This window comes from Mycothermus thermophilus, assembly GCF_041956435.1.
Source record: "Mycothermus thermophilus strain CBS 625.91 unplaced genomic scaffold VTJ04scaffold_2, whole genome shotgun sequence".
Taxonomy (NCBI): domain Eukaryota; kingdom Fungi; phylum Ascomycota; class Sordariomycetes; order Sordariales; family Chaetomiaceae; genus Mycothermus; species Mycothermus thermophilus.
In genome coordinates, this window is record NW_027191428.1 from 2,346,498 (window position 1) to 2,364,409 (window position 17,912).

The window sequence follows — 17,912 nt, forward strand, 5'->3', positions numbered from 1 at the left end:
ACGAGGAGGAGGAGCTCGAGGACGACGAGGAGGAGGAGGAAGAGGAGGAGGACGAGATCGAGGTGGACGATGATATCGAGGAAGGGGCCGAAGAGCATCCGGGCCAGTTGACGCGCTACCGCGGGGCTGGGCCGCTCGTGCCTGCCGGCGGTGACAGGGGCGGTGGGGCGAGCTCGGTGGTGTCGGGGTTTTCGACGGGGGATGCGCAGATGGGGGGGAGCGTTGCTTGAGGGTGAGGTGTTTATTGTTGTTGTCGGCTTGAGCGAGGAAAAGCGGCATGTCTTGGTGTTTTGGCTGGGTAGGTGTAGTTGTGGTTGGGATGGAGTAGGTAATGAATCAATCTCTCTCTCTCTCTCTGTTTTGTATTCCTGTCTGAGTGTTTGTTTTGTCCTACATGGCGGCCTGGATATGAAGTGAGATGACAGTATGGAGTGTGGTGACTGCATAATGAGATGCCCGTTGAACGTGACATGTCAAACTCCCGATATGTGACCCCGGGACTGGTGGAACGGCCTGAAGCATGGCTGTGTACCTACCTAGGTACTTGGTGTCATCCTCAACGCTGTGCTCCTCACGAAGGTGGCCGCATTGTCATACAGTACACGGTAATCATCGACAGCTTCCATGACACGAACACGGCCCAGTAGCTTCTGTTTGAGTCTTCCGATTCAAAAGGACAACAACCCAAGTCCTTAAGGACGACTACGAGTACACAAAACATGGACTCATCCTCGCCATATGGTGGTTATCCAAGCAGGACGTCAACAGACACCAGGCGCTATTAAGGAGCGAGAGAGAAAAATAGCGATCAAACCCGCTGGTCATACATACCCATACCTCTCCTATCCCAAGGACCGATGTGGACGAAGACACAAAGAACCAAGCCACATACAACCCAGACCTGGCCAGAACAAACCACCAAACAGAAGAGGGAAAATCACGTAGGCCAAGTCAAGTATGAAGTATTTTCGCTATTGCTTCTCCCAGCCAACCGACGTAAAACAAAAATAAACAAACGATACACACACACACACACACCCCGCCACGACACAAGCCACACACAAGACACACCTAACCACTCACCCACACACGCAGACCCAAGGCCAACACAACCCACAACGCCGATGTTCCTGCCAGATGGATGGACCCGATATGTCGCTCTAAAGGAAACAATGAAACAGGGAAGGGAAACCGGAATAAAAGGAAATGATCCCAGCCCGGATGACACACATTCTCTCAAAACCCGAACCCGAACCTGAACGAATCAAGGGAGGACCTCAAGCCCAGGTAATAAAAAAATCCCACCGGGCACCTTCCGTCCCACACCTACGCGACATAAACCGACCCTCGAAAAAACATCCACATTGTCCAGAGTTCTTCTGCATGGACGGAAGCGCAGAACTACCATCACAAATCCCAAAGAGGAAAAACAGAAAACTGAGAAAAACACCACTAAAGAAATACTAAAGAGACAGAACGAGAGAGGTGGTAATAAGCGGAGTTTTTGGTCCGACACCAGGCGGCTGTACGTATTCATCTCTCATATCCGCTCAGTAGCGCCCACGTACGTCGTATCCTCCTCAATCCCCGTCCCCTTCCGCGATACGGCGGGCGGTGTGGCGGCCGGGCTGTCGCGATGGGGGCGGTGGTATTGGGTGCTGTTCGGCGCGGCCAGGCCGGTGCCCGTGCCGCGGCCGAAGGGGTCGCTGTCGGTGGTGAGAGCCTCCTCCTCGTCTCCCGAGCGGTACTCGCCGCGCAGGTGGTCCGTGGCGTAGCTGAAACTGCCGACGCCGGCCCAGAAGGCCTTGTCGTGGCTGCGGGGACCCCAGGCCCAGCCGGCGCCGTGCGAGATGGGGAGGTGGTAGTAGCGGAAGGCGAAGAAGGCGCAGATGGTGCCGATGAGGTAGCCGAAGATGATGTCGAAGCCGTGGTGACGGTAGTCCCACCAGCGCGAGCCGGCGATGAAGACGGAGCCGAAGAAGGGCATCACGGCGATGCAGAGGAGGTAGATGGGCGGCGCGGCGGCTTGGAGGCGGACGGCTTGCACGGCCTGGTTCTGCTTCGAAACGCCCTTACCCGAGTCGATGCTCGCACCAGCCAGGGTACCGGTGCCGCGCGGGGAGAGCTCGTACGTGTCGGGGGCCGCGACCTTGATGTTGGACAGCTTGGTGCGCGATGGGAAGGCGGTGAATGCGGCGGCGTCGGCGAAACCGGCGGGCGCAAGGAAAGGGATCGTGATGGCAAACTTGCTAGCGATGAAGAGAGACAGGTAAATCAAGGCTAGTTTGTTAGTGTCAGCAAAGTCTCCCGCCAAACGACCAGGCGGATGGAACCATGCACATACCAGCAGCAGAAGAGCTCGAGTGCCCGCTCGGATAGCTCCTGAAGCCGTCGTCCAACTTTGCCTTGTCTTTGTTCTTGCAGATGCTTGGGCTGACGAGTTGCCCGGCGAGCGTCGCCCCCGGGATCGACTTGGTGCCGCCAATGATGTACTTCTGAAGGTTCTCGAGGTCGGGTTCACAGCGAGACAGCAGATCTGGCCGGGGCTTTCCGAACAAGTTCTTCATGCCATTCGTGATGAACCATGCTGCGATGATAGACAGGGCAAGGCCCAGGAGACCGGTGTGCAGCTCCCATAGCTTGCGCTTCCAGATGAGCGACTTGGGAGTTCCTGGAGGTACTGTAGCACCGGGGACGAAGATCAGGCAGATGACAGCGATGATGACGATAGGGGCGAGGATGCCGACGATAACGAGCAGCCAGACGGGCACGGTTTCATTTACGGTGAAGGGGAAGCTATCGACGACATGTCAGAACACGGCGCACGCGCATACACGCATGGAGCGGCGGGAGACGGAGCAGAATGAAATGGCAGACATACGCAATGTTGCGATCATCGAGAGAAAAGGGCCGCTTGTTCGGGGTGATGTGGCCGAGGACATAACCAATGGCGCCGAATGCGATGAGGACGAGCCAGTCGAAGCCATAAGAGAGGTAGACAACCCAAGTTACCCTTTGTCTCCTCCGCGGGGATGGCCCCGAGAGATCGATGTTGGTCATGATTCCGCGGTCAAATGTGGGAGCAGGCGAAAAGGCACGACCGTGGTTGATGAGAGGACGGTCCAAATCGTCGGGCATTGGAGACGGGAGGTCGGTCCCGGGAGTGATGCGGGAGTTGTAGCGGGCAGCGATGGGATGGTGAAGGAGGTGAAACCGCAGCGGGAGGGCGTGCTGATGGTGCTGGGCTGCGGCGGGCTTGGACAAGAAGGGAAAGGGGCCCAGCACACGACAGAGGTGCGGGATGCGACGCTTCGGGAGAACCTAGCCAACCCTGATGGAATAACCGCCGTTTGATTACTGCGTAAGGCAGCTCCAAGGGTCTGGACAGTCGCTAAGCAGGCAATTTTGGGGTTGGAAAGGATCTGGCCGGCCCCCCTGAGAAAACAAGACCCAGGGCGCTGGAATTCTGGAAGCGCCGTTCCTTCTGGAGACTGAAGTGAATGGATGGGATCCGCCGGTAATTTGGGAGCTTGTCGAAGCGAAACGGCTCCCTGGACAACGATTGGGATTCTCCGCAAGAGGTCGAAGGGCACACGACACAAGATCTCGTCAGACTTCGTGTCTGCTCTTTGCCGCCGTGTCGCAACGCTCAGCCACAAATGGGAATCAGAAGGCGCCTGGCCCGTGGATGGTTGGCCAAGGCCAGATCGACGTAGCGGAATTCGGGGGCCACAACGCCCGAGACTCTGAAACAGGGGAGGGGAAATGGGAATGGGAAATGGAGAAACGGGGAAGAAGAAAGGGAAAGGAGAAAAAGATGGGAAACTTTTCAAGAGACCGACCGACTGGGCATGGTGGACATATTTGGGAGTCGATGCATCTTGAATTTCGAGCCTTGAGCCCAGTTCACTTCAACAGACGAGGTTGCAGCCAACAACTCACCCCTCTCACCTCAAGCCGGCAGTGCAGTCTCCTGGACGAGTGGACGGCTGAACCGCAACGCCGAAGTTGAATGAATGGAATCAGAAATGGCAGCCAAGACGAGCCGATCTGTGGAGTGCTGCAGAGAAGGGAGGGCGAGCTGAAACCCAGCCCCATCCCTTAGGTGGGGACTGGCAGGGACTGGCCAGGAGACTATTCGGCGCCACAGTGCCCAGAAAAGCACACACTGCGGCTCTGGACGCGCTGGCAGCTGGGCAGTTACGACCCCGCCAGGCTATTACGCGTTGGTGATTCGGTGGTCGGTGTCGTGCTCCCGCTCCGGCAAGCGCGCGCGGGTTGGGCACCGCCGCGCTGAGAGACCGAAAGTCGGGCAGTCACCTCAGCGGGGCCCCGCTTCTTCCACCGCTCGGAAAAGGACAGTGACCGTCCGGGCCGCGAAGCCACAGCGAAGACGCATCGAACAGCGGCTATCAAGATAATCCTGACTGCGTATAATTACTCCGTTTCCCCGGATCTTCGTGCGGCCAACTGATCCTCCAGATCTCGCGGATTGTTGGGTAACATCTCACATCTGTGAGGAGCGGGCTTCTACCAACTGAGAGAGGCTTGGACAGTGTCTAGGTATGTCGGGCGCCAATAGTGGAAGCTCGATCTCTCCACAGCTGGGCACACAGCCTCCAATGTGACGCGGCCTCCGGGACATGGTCCGGTAGGCCGAAGATAAGATTCGGGCATGTACAATACCTAATAAACTAGGCACATAGGTAGCTCAGACTTCAGTGCTGAGTGAGGTAGTGTAGCCGCAGTGAATTCCTGAATCGGTGTGGGTGTGAGGTCATTAAACTCAAACAACACCTGCTGCCACGACGGGACTAACCCAGTCAAGATGAAACGAGAGGTGGATATGTCATGAACCGCCGTCTCTATCCGTGTATCGTAGATGTTTCGTTGGTTCCCGATTTGAGTGTGAGGTACTGGTTTACATATTGTACAACAAGACACACAAGTCCCTCGCTCATCACGACGACGACGTATTCTTGTTCCTCCGCTTGCCAAAGTTACGTTCCCGCGGCACCACCACCCACTTGTTGGGGTTGTGCTTCTTGCGCGTCTTGAAGCCACCCTTGGCGGGCTGGCCCCATGGACTGACAGGGTGCCGGTTACCCTTGGATTTACCACGACCACCACCGTGGGGATGGTCATCTGGGTGACTGTTGTCAGCGACCGAGCGGTGGACCATGGCGAGCGACGGAGAAAGAGAAGGGAAGGGAACAGGGAAGTGGAAAAAGGGAAGGATCAGTCCCGGCCCACATACTTGCGTTCATGGCCACGCCTCTCACTGTCGGCCGGATGTTGAGCAAGCGACTGCGGCCGGCCTTGCCCAGCTGCCTGAACTGGTGCATGATGTTGCTGGCGACGCCGATGGTAGCGCAGGCGTCCTTGCTGACCTTGCGGACCTCGCCGCTCTGCAGCCGGACGATAACGTGCTTGCCCGTCATGACCTTGGTACCGTCGGCGCGCGTTTCCTCCTCCTTGGACACAATGATAGCGTACGTGCCGGCGCTCCGGCAGAAGATGCCCGGGCCGTCAGCCCTGGACCCAACGTTGAACACGACCGTGCCGACGGGGATCAGGTGCAGCGGCAGGCAGTTACCGCGCCAGCACGTCTTGGCCGCAATGATACCGGGATCGAGAACGCCGCCCATGCTGTCGAGGAGGTCTTGCGGGATGCCCGCCCGGTAGCTCTGCACCACGTCTCCTGCCCGCATGCCCTCGGCAGCAAGGATGTAGCTCTTCTTGCCCGTCGCATTTTCCGTCACCAGCGCGATGTGAGCGCTCCGACCCGGGTCGTACTCGATGCGCTCGACCGTGTGCGGGCCCGGCGTCCACCGGAAGAAGTCAACGGTGCGGATTCTCCGCTTGGCGCCGCCGCCCCGGTGCCGGACCGTGATGCGGCCCGAGTGGTTGCGGCCGCCTTTGCTCTGACCCTTCTTGGGAAAGGTCAGGGGAAGGTAGGGCCGGCCCTTCCACAGGTGGTCGTTTATGGGACGCCGGAGGTGTCGGAGACCTGGTGTCCTGGGCTTATATGTGCGCATCTTGACAGCAATGAGCTCGGCTGACGGAGCCGAGGGGGGCCCGAATGTCGGAATGTCGGCGGCGCTGGGCGCATCGCTAGTCGGTTCGTTCTGTACCGGGGTTGAATACCGTCGGATGGGGTTGATCTGCACGGCCCTTTGGCAGAGGGAAGGGAGCGTGGCCGCCGCCCGGACCAGAGTCCGGACTTGTGGCTGGAGGAACATTGCGGGGGACTGAGGTTTTCAACGCCGCCAAAGGGCTCTGCACTGGCACATGGAGCCCAGACGAAGAATGTAGGGAGCTCGGAGGAGCGTGTCGCAGCCGATTGGCTGCGAGTGGTGGCTGGCAGCGCTGGTGTTGGCGGCGGTGGGTTGTTGGAATGGTGGTGGGCAAGCGGTCTGCTGGTGGTGGTGTCGTCGGCCCTGGAAATTTGCGAGACTTCGGCTGATCGGCGGGTCCTTCCGTGCACCGGCCACGCTCGAGCCCGCAGCCCACCGGAGGCCCTGGGAGCTCCAGGCTGTGGCTGGTGCGCAAACAAAGGGAGGCTGAAGAGACGCGTGCAGCCACAGACCCCACTCTTTCCACGTCTCCACGGCGGATCGCGGAAAAAAACGCGGGTGGGAGCTCCCGCGACAAAGAGCCAATCAAAAATCCGTTGCCCCGCGGTTGCCAGTGTTGACGATCAACGGGTGTGGATAAAGCACGGTTTGGGATGACCGCGTCTTCTTTATACGTACCGTGTACTTGCACCTGCACACTTTAAGCTCGTTCTCCTCTTCCACCCTCTTTCACATCAACACACCTTCCAACACCCAACAATTCTCGATTTCGTTGCAATTGCCAGCGCAACAGAACTCAGTCTCGGTCTGCAAAGTTTGCTGCGTCTCCAAAGCGGCTCGTTGACTCGGTTTCCGAGACAGATCTCGCAAACCTTGTCGGCGTCGACGCGCTTCCTGGCCCATCGCGGACCCACCCGTGGCACGTTGGAAGGCGCGACTGTCTCGTACCTGGTACCTGCCCCAGCCCACCCGTGCTGATTTGACCTCGACCCGTCCCACATCAAGCTTCACCTCCCTGCTCTTTGCACTACATCTGTCCACCTCCACCATCCTTCAAAAACAAGACCGGCTTCTTCTTGTTCTTCCCACACCACCACCTTCTTCCATCTTCACCACCACTCTTGTTTTTAATTACCACCCGACCGACTCTCTTCTCTTGACGTGCCCCCATTCTCAATTGGCACCTTGTCGGTATTTTCATCGACCTCACCGACCAAGAATCACGCGTCTCGATTCCGACGTTTCGAGTCTCCTTCGGCCGGTCGCGTCTCTGGTGGACGGCGAACAACAGTAATATCCCACGATTAAAGACACGTCATTTCGACCTGCTTGTCGGTTATTTCTACCTCATCGGTGAGTTCACTCTGCCTGGCCATCGCGTCGCCGGCTTCCCGTCGCGTCAACACCGCCAGCCAAGACGCGTCATTGCTGACTTCCACAGAGCATTGTAACACCCACTTGTCTAGCATTCCGATCACAGTCGCCACAATGGTTGTAAGTCACGATCCCGAGCGCGACGGAGACCTTCCTCGGTCGACGTCGTCCAAGATGTCGACCGATCTGGCCCATTGCTAATCTCTTTCCGCAGAGGGCGACTCGGAACCTGCGTTCGGTCACGAACGAAAATGACGAAAACACTGCTGTCACCGCTCGCGTCACGCGTGCCAAGGCCGCCGCTTCTATGAATGCAGATGAGCTCTCGATGCCCTCGAAGCCGTTGCAGACCAAGAAGGCTGGCACAACTGCTGCCGCCAATCCCACCCGGAAGCGCAATGTTCTCGGAGATGTCAGCAATGTTGCCAAGACTGAGTCAGTGGCCGAGGGCAAGAAGGCCACCACCCGGACTGGCCTCGTGTCCAAGGCTGGTCCCACTGGCATCAAGAAGACCACCACCACACGGGCTACGGCCACTGCGAAGGAAGTAGCAAAGAAGGTTGAGACCAAGCGTGCTGGGTCGGCTGCCGGCTCCGTCGTCGCGCAGAAGCGCAAGATGATGAAGGCCAAGGAGCCCACGCCCGCCGCGAAGGAAGAGGAGGCCCCGGAAGAGGGCGAGCCAATCCGCAAGAAGGTCCACACATCCGAGAACGATGAGAACTCAATCCAGACCGACGTGACTCAGCAACAACCTGCGACCAAGGAGCCTGTGGCCTCTCCCGGCCCCGAGGCTGCCGCTCCCCGGCACCGGCCTCCCACTCCCGAGGCTGCCAAGATCCTGGACGCCGAGGATCTCGATGACCCTCTGATGGTTGCCGAGTATGCCAATGATATCTTCGAGTACCTGCGCGATCTGGAGCCCAACTCGATCCCGAATCCCCAGTACATGGCTCACCAAGATGATCTCGACTGGAAGACGCGTGGCATCTTGATCGACTGGCTCGTCGAGGTCCACACCCGGTTCCATTTGCTTCCTGAGACGCTGTTCCTTGCTGTCAACATTGTCGACCGCTTCCTCTCCGAGAAGGTGGTCCAGCTCGATCGTCTTCAGCTCGTCGGCATCACTGCCATGTTCATTGCCTCGAAGTATGAGGAAGTTCTCTCGCCTCACATTGCCAACTTCCGGCATATCGCCGACGATGGCTTTACTGAGGCCGAGATTCTCAGTGCCGAGCGGTTTGTTCTGGCCACTCTCAACTACGACCTCAGCTACCCCAATCCTATGAACTTCCTTCGCCGCATCTCCAAGGCGGATAACTACGACATTGAGTCGCGCACTTTCGGGAAGTATCTGATGGAGATTGGCCTGTTGGACCACCGCCTCATGGGCTACCGTCCGAGCCATATTGCGGCCGCTGCTATGTACCTGGCCCGGTTGATCTTGGATCGTGGCGAGTGGGATGAGACCTTGTCTTACTACGCCGGCTACACCGAGGAGGAGATCCAGCCGGTCGTCCTCATCATGATCGACTACATGGCCCGTCCTGTTATCCACGAGGCCTTTTTCAAGAAGTATGCTAGCAAGAAATTCTTGAAGGGTATGTCGCGTCTCCATCTCACCATTACCACCGACCACCATGCTAACATGTTTTCAGCATCAATAATTGCCCGGCAATGGGCCAAGAAGAATGCCCCCCTGTACGGCATTACAAACACTCAGCTCACCCTGGATGAGATCTCATAAGAGACCTCATCGCCCGCCATTTTCATCAGGCACAAAACGTCTCTGCCGTCGGGTGCAGAGTGTCAGGATATACCACGCCGTGGTTGTATTCGCCCGCCCGATGACGACTCATGACACGATACGTTTTCTTACGACGCATCCCGGGTCTTGCCCTGCGGCAGCCCAGTCCTCATGTCATCATGTTTCGGCACGATCATGCGTCCATTGAGGCATTTGGCAGGCGTCTCAGGTATCGCGCCTCGGGCCACGGCGACATGTCGGTTATTGTGTTTGATTTTGTTCTCTGTTTTTCCCTCTTCGCCTAGTTTATCTTTTATTCCACCGGATCATTATGGTGATGGCGTCCTGAGGGTTTTACATGGCTGGGTTCGTGGGACGGTGTTCTGTGGGTCGGTTGGTCGGTTGGGTGGTCGGTCGGGAGTATTATATGTATGGCTCTTTGTCTCTTGTTGGCTCAACATGGTGTTGCTCTTGTCGCAAAAAAAACAACCCTTTCGCATCTCACCTTGGGGATTCGGTTTTGATTGCCTGCCCAGTTGTTCTTTTTGCTTGAACAGAGTCCACGCTTGCCCTCGCGTCAAACCGCGCGAGGCGGACTCGGGCAATCTTGGCATCATGGCTGCATCATTGAGCATTTGGGAGACGGGAGAGGCACAGAGAGTTTTGTTTTCAGGTATGGGATATGGAATGGGTAGAGGCAGAGCATGGGAGAGAGGGTTGGCATGGCTACGTTATTTGTCTTTGGCTTGGCTTTGCGGGGGGTGAGGGGGAGAGAGCATGCCGGGAAAGGAAAAAAAAACAACACCCTCTTGTGTCTGGTTTGTGTACATACATATTGTTTGTTGTTGTTGTCCTGTGTGTTGTTTTTGTCTCATTGTTGCTGGTTTGATGATGGTTCTCTCGCGGTTTAGGGATCGGAATGGGAGCATTTGCATTGTCCATCACATCATTGTCATTATCATTGTTGAGAAAAGGCTTCTCTCTGTCTGGTAGTAGTAGTAGTAGTCTCTCGTAGGAGTAGTTTGAGCTTGCTTGCCTCGGCGGGCATTGAAAGCGGATAGTCATCGCCTTCATCATCGAGCGGAATGAAAAGCATAGTGATACTTCACCTCAAAGTCCTTTTTGTGGGGTGTGGTAGTAGTGAGTGTAGCAGCATGTGTGTTGGTGTGATCTTCCCGGGCCTGTGTTGGGATTGTTGTTGCCCTGGTGATATGCTTACATGCTTCCATGGCAGCAGATTCGAGGTACCTACCTAGGTACGTACCTCGGATCGGCCAGCGGTGTCAGACATGATGAGCAAGAAGCAAAAAAGATGGCATCTGGCATATGCAGGGCAATTAACCGCTTTGAATTGATTCCCTCCCTTGAAGGGACATGTCATACTAACACAATGAAAAAAAGCTGGCCCTCCCAAACGACAAATACATAACTCATTAACACATGACACACACAAAGATTCTCCCGCCCCAAAAACTCCATGACCTGTTTAACCTTCTCTCACATGCTTGCTCGCAAACGCCCATTCCCTATGTCCCATGTATGTATCATCCCATGCCCGTAACTCATAGCTCATGCTCTGCGTCCCTAGCGTATCCCCAAACCGATGATGCATCATGATACGTATCCCATGCCCCGACACACAAACTCCAAATCTCCGAAAACCCAATGCTCATCATGCCTCGTAACTACATTCAACGCCAGAGAGAACGCCGCCCAAACCCATCCTGTGCCGTGGATGAAAAGATTGCGAGACAGAAGGAAAGCACGATGTTGGAAAACAGTTGGACCGTAGTCCCAAGTCGAAGAGGAAGCAGGATGAATCGACTGAAAGGAAAGCGTGGATGATGGGAAGACTGGGGGTATCAAGTCAGTTGCCGCTGACGATGTGAGGCCAACTTCAGCTCCGGAATGGGCGTTTAAAGCCACGAAGACATCGCTGGCCGAATGTGAGCACGTGTGATGGGTGGTCGATGAGGTGAGCTTTTTGTGCTGGCGGTTGGTGAGGTGAACTTCGGCTCTTGTTACTTGAATGTCATGACGTCCTGCAGCGACCCGATCCGAGATCCGAGATCTTTGACAGAACCACGAGCCTGTGTTGCTCACAAAGTTAGCAAGAGGCAATCCGAATGCCATGGGACCGGGATACTAACAAAGTTTGCTCACCCTGAATGACACCGCGCGCAGCAAGGCTCCTTTCCCACACACACAACCCGGACCACAGCCAACGGACATACACACATCGCTGCCATTCCAAAGTGGATGAAACTGCATTGGCCTCTCCGCAAAGCCCTGAGCTCCCACCGCCATATCACCCCGCAATCTAGATCGCCCCAACAGCGACGCACTTTACTGGCTTTCTGGGGGGAGTTTGGTCGACAAACATGCCCTCGACGGCATTGCGACATGAACGCTTTAGGTTGCGCACCGTCTGGCGAGCCACCCGAGCCTTGACGCGGACCAGGCGCTTTAGAAGAGCGCGGTGCTGGGGACGCTGTTGTTTTGTGATGTCAGTGGGGAAATATGTCGGAACGAGCGAGGCATCGGAAATGATGGACATGTCGTCGGGTATGGAATCGTTGGCATTGTGAAGGCTGTGATTTTGGCGCTTGACAGGTGGCCAGAACGGCATGTTCACAACCTCCATGGTCTCTTCATCGTCATAGGTGCTTTCGTCGTAGAGGCTGTGTTTGCTGGCGCGGCCATCGTTGATTTCATCCAAGTTTGGCCCGCAGAGTGTCGATGTGTCGCTCATGGCCTTTTTCGATGGCACCCGGTTCAAGGACTCTTCGGAAGCTTTGGCGGTATCTTGAGACAGGCGCTCGTGACTTGGCGAGTTGAATTTGTCAACCAGGATCGACTTGGTTTTCGCAGCAAGATGGCCGAAATCCGCGACGGCAGGGTTGACTTCCGCGACATGATTGAGTTCCGCGACAGCACAACCGCTTTCCGCGACGGCGGGGTCGGGGTAGGCGTGATCCTTGGGCACCGATTTGAACTTGTCCATGGAGCGACCGACTGAGATGCACTGCGAGTCGTCGAAGCGGAGATCCGGGGCGTCGACAGACTCAAACACCATGTCGACATCGGGCTCGGCAGGCCGATCCATCAGCCGGGTGCGGAAGAGGCATGGATCCTCGCGCTCGCGAGGCAACAGGCTTTCAATGGGGAAGGTCGAGCCATCGCCGAGAAGGTTGGGGGCATCATCAGTCTGCGAAGTGCGCGAGACCTTGCAGAGTCCAAGCAATCGACGCCGGGGAAGCCGACCCTCAAGAAGAGAGGTTGGCTTGGTGAGAGGAAGTAGCGATAACATGGCGGCGGCGATGATGGCAGTGAGTGCTGCGATTTCTGGTGTCAGCAATCTGTTGTTGGTTGAGTGTTGGTGTTGAGACTGGAAAACTGCAAAGTCGAGTTTGAGTTGAAGGGGGGAAGTTGGGAAACGGTGAACTTCTGCAGCTGGGGGAAGCAAAACAAACAATTACAGCTGGCAAGACTGGCAACAGCAGCATGTGACATTTTAGGTGCTGTTTTGAAGGGGATGGAAGGTTAAGGTTAAGGTTTTGTGGTTATGGCACAGCTGTTCTTTGTTGAGGGGACCGACCAAGTGAACCCCGAGTTGAGATGAAAACTCGCACGACCAACCATGAGAGTGAAGTGAATTGGGCAGTGAAAGATTGGGATGAGTGAAAGCTGTGAAAGTGAAACATACAACAAAAAGACAAAATGGAAGAACGCAGCACATTGCAACAGAACTCTGGAGTAAAACTGGGCAAACATGCAACTTCTGTGTCTCTTACCTTTCTCATGACGACTTGGACCTCTTGATTTCTGATGTTGACGCTCGACTCCCGCACCACCCATCAACTTTGTTGTCTGAGAAACTCGGCGAGTACTCCGACGAAGTCGTGCTGAGATGCTGGCCGTAGATGGCCAGCCTGGCGGTTTGACCTCATCCATGGTCATGGTCGATGGGTTCTGGTGATGATGTTTCGAAGCGGTGGTGAGAGTGGTAGGAACGGTGGGTGTGATATCAGCCGTGCAGTGGCCTGTGGTCCGGCGGTCAGAGACTGAATAACTTCTCAGAAGAAGAAGGAAAGGAAGACTTGAAGTGGACGTACTGGAATGAGTGATGGAGATTGATGACATAGCTGGATCAAGGGAGGATGGTGAAGGCAGTTCTCCAAGAGAAGAACACGAACCTTCATAACCCCGGAGACAATCGCGAGAATAGTGGCGCGTAGGAGACACAGACGACGCGTGTCGTTTGGTATCACCTATCACATGTGCGCCCACGACGAGGCTTTGGGGGGAGGTTGGTTTTCCTGGTTGCTGCCCGACCCTCGTCATGGTCCCAACCAGGGCTCCATGTTTCGCGCGTCGTCAATGGCTCAAAGGTCGCGTTCAAGATGACCTCAAAGGCGAAAAGTGAAGCAGGGAAAACGAGTGGAAGTCATGGAGTCATGGCTGGCCCAAAGAAACTCCACTGGCGCGGTAAGCCATCCGCCGCTTCCTGTTCTCCATGTTGAATCATGTCAAATGACAAAGGGCGGCGTGATGTGGGCTTGGCATGTTGAGTTGTTCCTGCCACGTCGACAACCCCCATGGCGTTCGGGGAACCTGGAAGGAGGTACTATTCCTAGCCACACAGCCCCATCGGCATCGGACATGATCCATTTACAGCCCCAGATTCACACGGGTCGGCGAGCTGGTCTTCCTCAGCCTTGCAACTGTGGTATGCTCGCCGGCGGTGGAGGACATGTCGTTGGGAATGGAGCGGAATAACCCTGTCCCGACTGATCATTCTGCTTGGCATCCCCGACCTCCCCCGGCAGAGGCACGTCTTGGCTCTCACCGCCAGCGCTCCCTGAGTGAGGCCAAGCCCAATGTCGTGTAAGTGGCCTGGCTGCGCGACCTCTAGGTTCCTCGCTCCTTGGGAAACATAGAAAAAGGAAGATGAGAACATGCATCCTGTCATTTGGGAAACTCAAGCATATGAGTATTTCGTGTTGGAATATACTCTGTAGACACCGAACTGGATGGCCTCGGCTGAAGAGGGATTGGGCATGACCATGTCCACCTCAGCCTTTGCTTACCAACAAGTGCACCAACAGTACCAACTGTTTGGCCACGAAGCGTAGAAAATGCAGAAAAGAGAAGAGTATATCTTGTGTCGAAGCACTTGCCTTCTTGTAACCAAGTCGAAATGCTCTCAGTAGTACTGCCAACACGAGTGTGATCAAGCACTTGCCGCCGTCATGGACCAAGCTGCAGTATTCAGCGGCTAGTTCGAAGCCTCGTATGGACCGAGCACCCCCATCAAACCCTCAATGAAATCATCACCTAACCAGTACCCCTTTGGCGTTTCTCATAGGCCCTATTGCGATGAAATGATCTACTTGTGCTTTTCACCCTGTCACTTTCTCCAAGTCCACCAATCCATCATCCAAAAGAGGTGCCCTCTCCTCAGCGCCGATATCCAGAAACAAGGAATCATCCTTAGCTTCGACGCCCTGGGGAGTATTGCCGGTCATGCTTTGGTCCACTATCTTTACACGGATCAGTACAAGCCTCTTTACCCCAAAGGCGAACTCAAGCCTACGCCACCCGGCTCACCAGACTACACAGACCCCCTGCGCGAAGCAGCGATAAGATCCAGGCTTGAAACCGTCTTGCTTGCCAACATGGCAGGACTGAAGGGTCTCGTGGCCAGGGCCTTCTGTGATCTCACCTGGGCCCTTGACATATGGGGACGCACTCCGGCAGTCTTGATTGTCAAGTCAGTGTTGGATCCACGCCGGTGCGACACCACCCCGGAGCTGGAGAAGAGCATTGAGGAGCTGGCCTCGCATCCCAAAGTAAAAAAGGAAGAGGAGGGGGGTGAGCTGCCCGAGACCGACAGGAACAGCCAGCCCGTCGAGTTGTGGAAGTCGCTTGTAAACGAGCCCGGTGGGCAGCCGGAGTTGATCGAGTTTGCAAGCTTGCTGAAGAAGGCCTTTGGAGACGCAATGCGGCATCGGTACGGACCCGAGCTGCGGGACTTTGATGGGGTGGGAAAGTTTTGGGGTGTGCCACTCGATAGGCTTGGAGATGAGGAGGATTGGTCAACTCTGGATGATGACTTGATTCAGGCGCAGTGGAGAATGATGGCTGGAGGGACTCCATGAAGCTCACATATTGAGTTTCCATGATGTCTGCATTCCCTATGTTCTGCTAATGCTGGTGGATGCCGCAGTCTATCTGCAGGCACCCAAAGAAGGCATGTGAATCTGCAAGGGCACAATGATGAAGCCACTCACTTACAGAGTAGATGCAGGGGCTGGCTGTGAAGATACACAGAGCCCGCGGGGCGTGTGACGGTGGTACCACCGTGCTCAACAATCATGTCTAGCCAAAACCATACTGAAACAGTGTCACAGGAAACACCAGTCACCATCAAATATTTGACGGAGGCACAGACTCACGAACACCATGATCTATGAAGGTGTACGTACACTCGGGAGATAATAAAAAGATGACACATGTATCAAACCTTCAAGAGAGGCACAAGTAAGCAATCAAATCACCCGGCCTTAGCGCTGGGGAGGGCAAAGGTCCAACTTCAATCACCTCATGTACCTAGGTAGTATCAAAAAATGGGATGATATGTTCAACTCCATCATTAATAGCGCGAGGGCAATCCCTCGCCTCTACGGAGTAACTAGCTACCTAAACCATCCCAGGAGACAGAAACGCCAGATGCCCTCCCGAGTTTTGTGCCCAACTCCAGTACCAACTCCATCACTCATACCACACCATCTCCATGACATCCATAACCAAGCATTACGTCGTCACCATATGTTAAAAAAAAGAGCCAATGGGCTCTCGAATAAACGAAAGAAGCGAAGAAGAAGTGAAGAAGAAGCCTCAACCAAAAAAAGAGGAGAAAGGGCAAAACACCCAACCCTCAGGCCGGCCTGCCTGCCCACGAAGAAGAATACCAAGCAACCACCACAACAGTCGCCATCATCTCATCATAATCACCCCAATCTCTCAAACTCTTCCTCCCCTACTACGTCACTGATCAAAAAGCCATCAGCCTCTCCTCCAGGCTACAAAACCTCATGGCCGGCCTCGGCTCCAGGATCTGCAGCGGACGCTCCTCCTCGTCCTGCTCCTCCTCGAGCAGCGACTGCCGGCGCAGGAGGATGCTGTGAATGCTGTTGCTGGCGCTGTGCATGGACGAGACGGGCGAGGCGCCGCGAGCCACAGTGGCAGCGGAGCGCGGAATGGGCATGGGCCCGCTGCTGGTGATGCTGTTGATGCTGCTGGTCCGGGAGGTGGTGGAGGCCGTCGAGGACGACGACATGGACCGCTTGCGCAGGTTGGTGAAGGAGAAGCGGGTGGTGAGGGCGTGGAAGCGAGACATTTTGAAGAATGGAGGATTGACTTGTTTTATGTAACGTAGGTAGGTTGATAGGTGGATGATGAGTGTGTTGTTGGGTCGTCAAATCGTGAGAGGTCGTGAACGAGGTCGTGAGTGTTCTTCTTAGGTGGCGTGATAATGGTCGTGACAAGTCTCAGGTCGTGGTCGTTAAGGCGTAAGGTGTAAAAAAGGAGGCTCAGCCTAGAAGAATCGAAGCGTCTCTCGGAGAATCCAGGTGGTATAAAAAAGCGAACGGTAACGGCGACGAAGCGAAAGGATGGATGTTGCGGTGCTCCCTCTGGGAAAGAAAAGAATGGGATGATCTATGTGACTCGCACAGATCAGATATGTGAAGAGGGAGGAGGTATAAGCCGATGAGGGTCTTTGACCTCGTCAGTTGAGAAAAGAATGTTGTTGGTACTGGGGAAGCCCCGAGAGAGCCTGAGCAGGAGGAGGAGCGCACAGGAACCAAGTGTATGATGTCCCGGCCGGGGAGGGTCACGTAGTTTAAGTAAGAAGATGGGATGATTCTCTCCCGGTACGACGCCGGAGTCAGTGTCCTCGTATCAAACGCGTGGAGCAGCTGCTTGGTCCATCCGCAAGGGGCGGCCCCGTGCCAGCCGGAGGGGGGGCCGGGGACTGAATAGTGCCTTGTTTGGAGTCAACAAAAGAGGGAAGAAGCAGCAGGGCCGACCTAGCTTTCGGCAGGGGAGACATCGGAACGCGGAGTTGGTCCGGCAGGGTTCTTCACGGCAGGGTGGGATCGAAGCCACGGGTGTTGAAGCACATCCCGTCATGCGGCACCCCGGATGGAGAGGGAAGCATCCCTGAGAAACCCCCTGGTTGCTGCAATGGGCATATCATCCATCAACACCACAGCCACAGGCATACCAGGCCATGATTGCTTTGCCGTGGCATGCTCAATTCATGCGATCGTCGGCACCGCCTGCTGTTCATTGCGCATCCGTCCTGCACTCACCCCATGATTGCTGGTTCTCCCAAAGTTTTGCTGCTTGCAGCATTGGCATGGAGGTGAAGACCCTTCAACACAGCCCTTTGCTAGGGCACCACCTACGTGTACCAGACACTATCGACCCACGGATTTTCAAGGAAAGGCAAGGTGACAGCCAAGAGAGAGAAAGTTTGCCAAAGCAGTGGGGAATGGTCACGATGATGAAACTGCCATGCCCCTCTGCCCCTCCGCATCACCTTCTGCCAAGGGCTCGGTCAAAGAGAATCCGATGTGCAATGCCCCCCAAAAAACAACAAAGCCACCTGAGCCATCAGTGCTCAGTGCAACACTCGCCACAGCCCGTGA

The 17,912-nt window shown here is 55.6% G+C and overlaps 11 protein-coding genes across 11 annotated transcripts in view; 5 read left to right on the forward strand and 6 right to left on the reverse strand.

The window, feature by feature from the left end:
- Positions 1-230, forward strand: part of VTJ04DRAFT_3012 (uncharacterized protein) — a gene marked incomplete at both ends in the record, with an annotated part of 1,705 nt that extends 1,475 nt beyond the window's left edge. The window contains one exon of the mRNA XM_069360866.1: positions 6-230. Within this exon, the coding sequence (XP_069221533.1) occupies positions 6-230 (225 nt within the window). The remainder of the gene's footprint in view (positions 1-5) is intronic.
- Positions 231-857: 627 nt separating this feature from the next.
- On the forward strand, positions 858-1,259 carry VTJ04DRAFT_3013 (uncharacterized protein; the record flags this gene model as incomplete). The annotated part of the gene is made up of 1 exon (XM_069360867.1): positions 858-1,259. The coding sequence occupies one exon, from the start codon at positions 858-860 to the stop codon at positions 1,257-1,259; it is 402 nt and encodes a 133-aa protein (XP_069221534.1).
- A 281-nt stretch (positions 1,260-1,540) lies between these two features.
- Positions 1,541-3,138, reverse strand: VTJ04DRAFT_3014 (uncharacterized protein; the record flags this gene model as incomplete). The annotated part of the gene is made up of 3 exons (XM_069360868.1): positions 1,541-2,280; positions 2,345-2,796; positions 2,882-3,138. 3 exons carry the CDS (start codon positions 3,136-3,138, stop codon positions 1,541-1,543), a joined length of 1,449 nt encoding a protein of 482 aa, XP_069221535.1.
- Positions 3,139-4,960: 1,822 nt separating this feature from the next.
- VTJ04DRAFT_3015 (mitochondrial 54S ribosomal protein uL2m) lies at positions 4,961-6,242 on the reverse strand (the record flags this gene model as incomplete). Its single annotated transcript, XM_069360869.1, has 2 exons — positions 4,961-5,145; positions 5,258-6,242. The coding sequence occupies 2 exons, from the start codon at positions 6,240-6,242 to the stop codon at positions 4,961-4,963; spliced, it is 1,170 nt and encodes a 389-aa protein (XP_069221536.1).
- Positions 6,243-7,565: 1,323 nt separating this feature from the next.
- On the forward strand, positions 7,566-9,195 carry VTJ04DRAFT_3016 (uncharacterized protein; the record flags this gene model as incomplete). Its single annotated transcript, XM_069360870.1, has 3 exons — positions 7,566-7,571; positions 7,666-9,049; positions 9,107-9,195. The coding sequence occupies 3 exons, from the start codon at positions 7,566-7,568 to the stop codon at positions 9,193-9,195; spliced, it is 1,479 nt and encodes a 492-aa protein (XP_069221537.1).
- A 128-nt stretch (positions 9,196-9,323) lies between these two features.
- On the reverse strand, positions 9,324-10,070 carry VTJ04DRAFT_3017 (uncharacterized protein; the record flags this gene model as incomplete). The annotated part of the gene is made up of 3 exons (XM_069360871.1): positions 9,324-9,505; positions 9,554-9,921; positions 10,024-10,070. The coding sequence occupies 3 exons, from the start codon at positions 10,068-10,070 to the stop codon at positions 9,324-9,326; spliced, it is 597 nt and encodes a 198-aa protein (XP_069221538.1).
- Positions 10,071-11,515: 1,445 nt separating this feature from the next.
- Positions 11,516-12,505, reverse strand: VTJ04DRAFT_3018 (uncharacterized protein; the record flags this gene model as incomplete). Its single annotated transcript, XM_069360872.1, has 1 exon — positions 11,516-12,505. The coding sequence occupies one exon, from the start codon at positions 12,503-12,505 to the stop codon at positions 11,516-11,518; it is 990 nt and encodes a 329-aa protein (XP_069221539.1).
- A 2,014-nt stretch (positions 12,506-14,519) lies between these two features.
- On the forward strand, positions 14,520-15,356 carry VTJ04DRAFT_3019 (uncharacterized protein; the record flags this gene model as incomplete). The annotated part of the gene is made up of 1 exon (XM_069360873.1): positions 14,520-15,356. One exon carries the CDS (start codon positions 14,520-14,522, stop codon positions 15,354-15,356), a length of 837 nt encoding a protein of 278 aa, XP_069221540.1.
- A 571-nt stretch (positions 15,357-15,927) lies between these two features.
- VTJ04DRAFT_3020 (uncharacterized protein) lies at positions 15,928-16,208 on the forward strand (the record flags this gene model as incomplete). Its single annotated transcript, XM_069360875.1, has 2 exons — positions 15,928-16,028; positions 16,088-16,208. The coding sequence occupies 2 exons, from the start codon at positions 15,928-15,930 to the stop codon at positions 16,206-16,208; spliced, it is 222 nt and encodes a 73-aa protein (XP_069221541.1).
- A 44-nt stretch (positions 16,209-16,252) lies between these two features.
- VTJ04DRAFT_3021 (uncharacterized protein) lies at positions 16,253-16,597 on the reverse strand (the record flags this gene model as incomplete). Its single annotated transcript, XM_069360876.1, has 1 exon — positions 16,253-16,597. The coding sequence occupies one exon, from the start codon at positions 16,595-16,597 to the stop codon at positions 16,253-16,255; it is 345 nt and encodes a 114-aa protein (XP_069221542.1).
- Positions 16,598-16,623: 26 nt separating this feature from the next.
- On the reverse strand, positions 16,624-17,616 carry VTJ04DRAFT_3022 (uncharacterized protein; the record flags this gene model as incomplete). Its single annotated transcript, XM_069360877.1, has 2 exons — positions 16,624-16,892; positions 17,574-17,616. The coding sequence occupies 2 exons, from the start codon at positions 17,614-17,616 to the stop codon at positions 16,624-16,626; spliced, it is 312 nt and encodes a 103-aa protein (XP_069221543.1).
- Between the last annotated feature and the right edge of the window lie 296 nt (positions 17,617-17,912).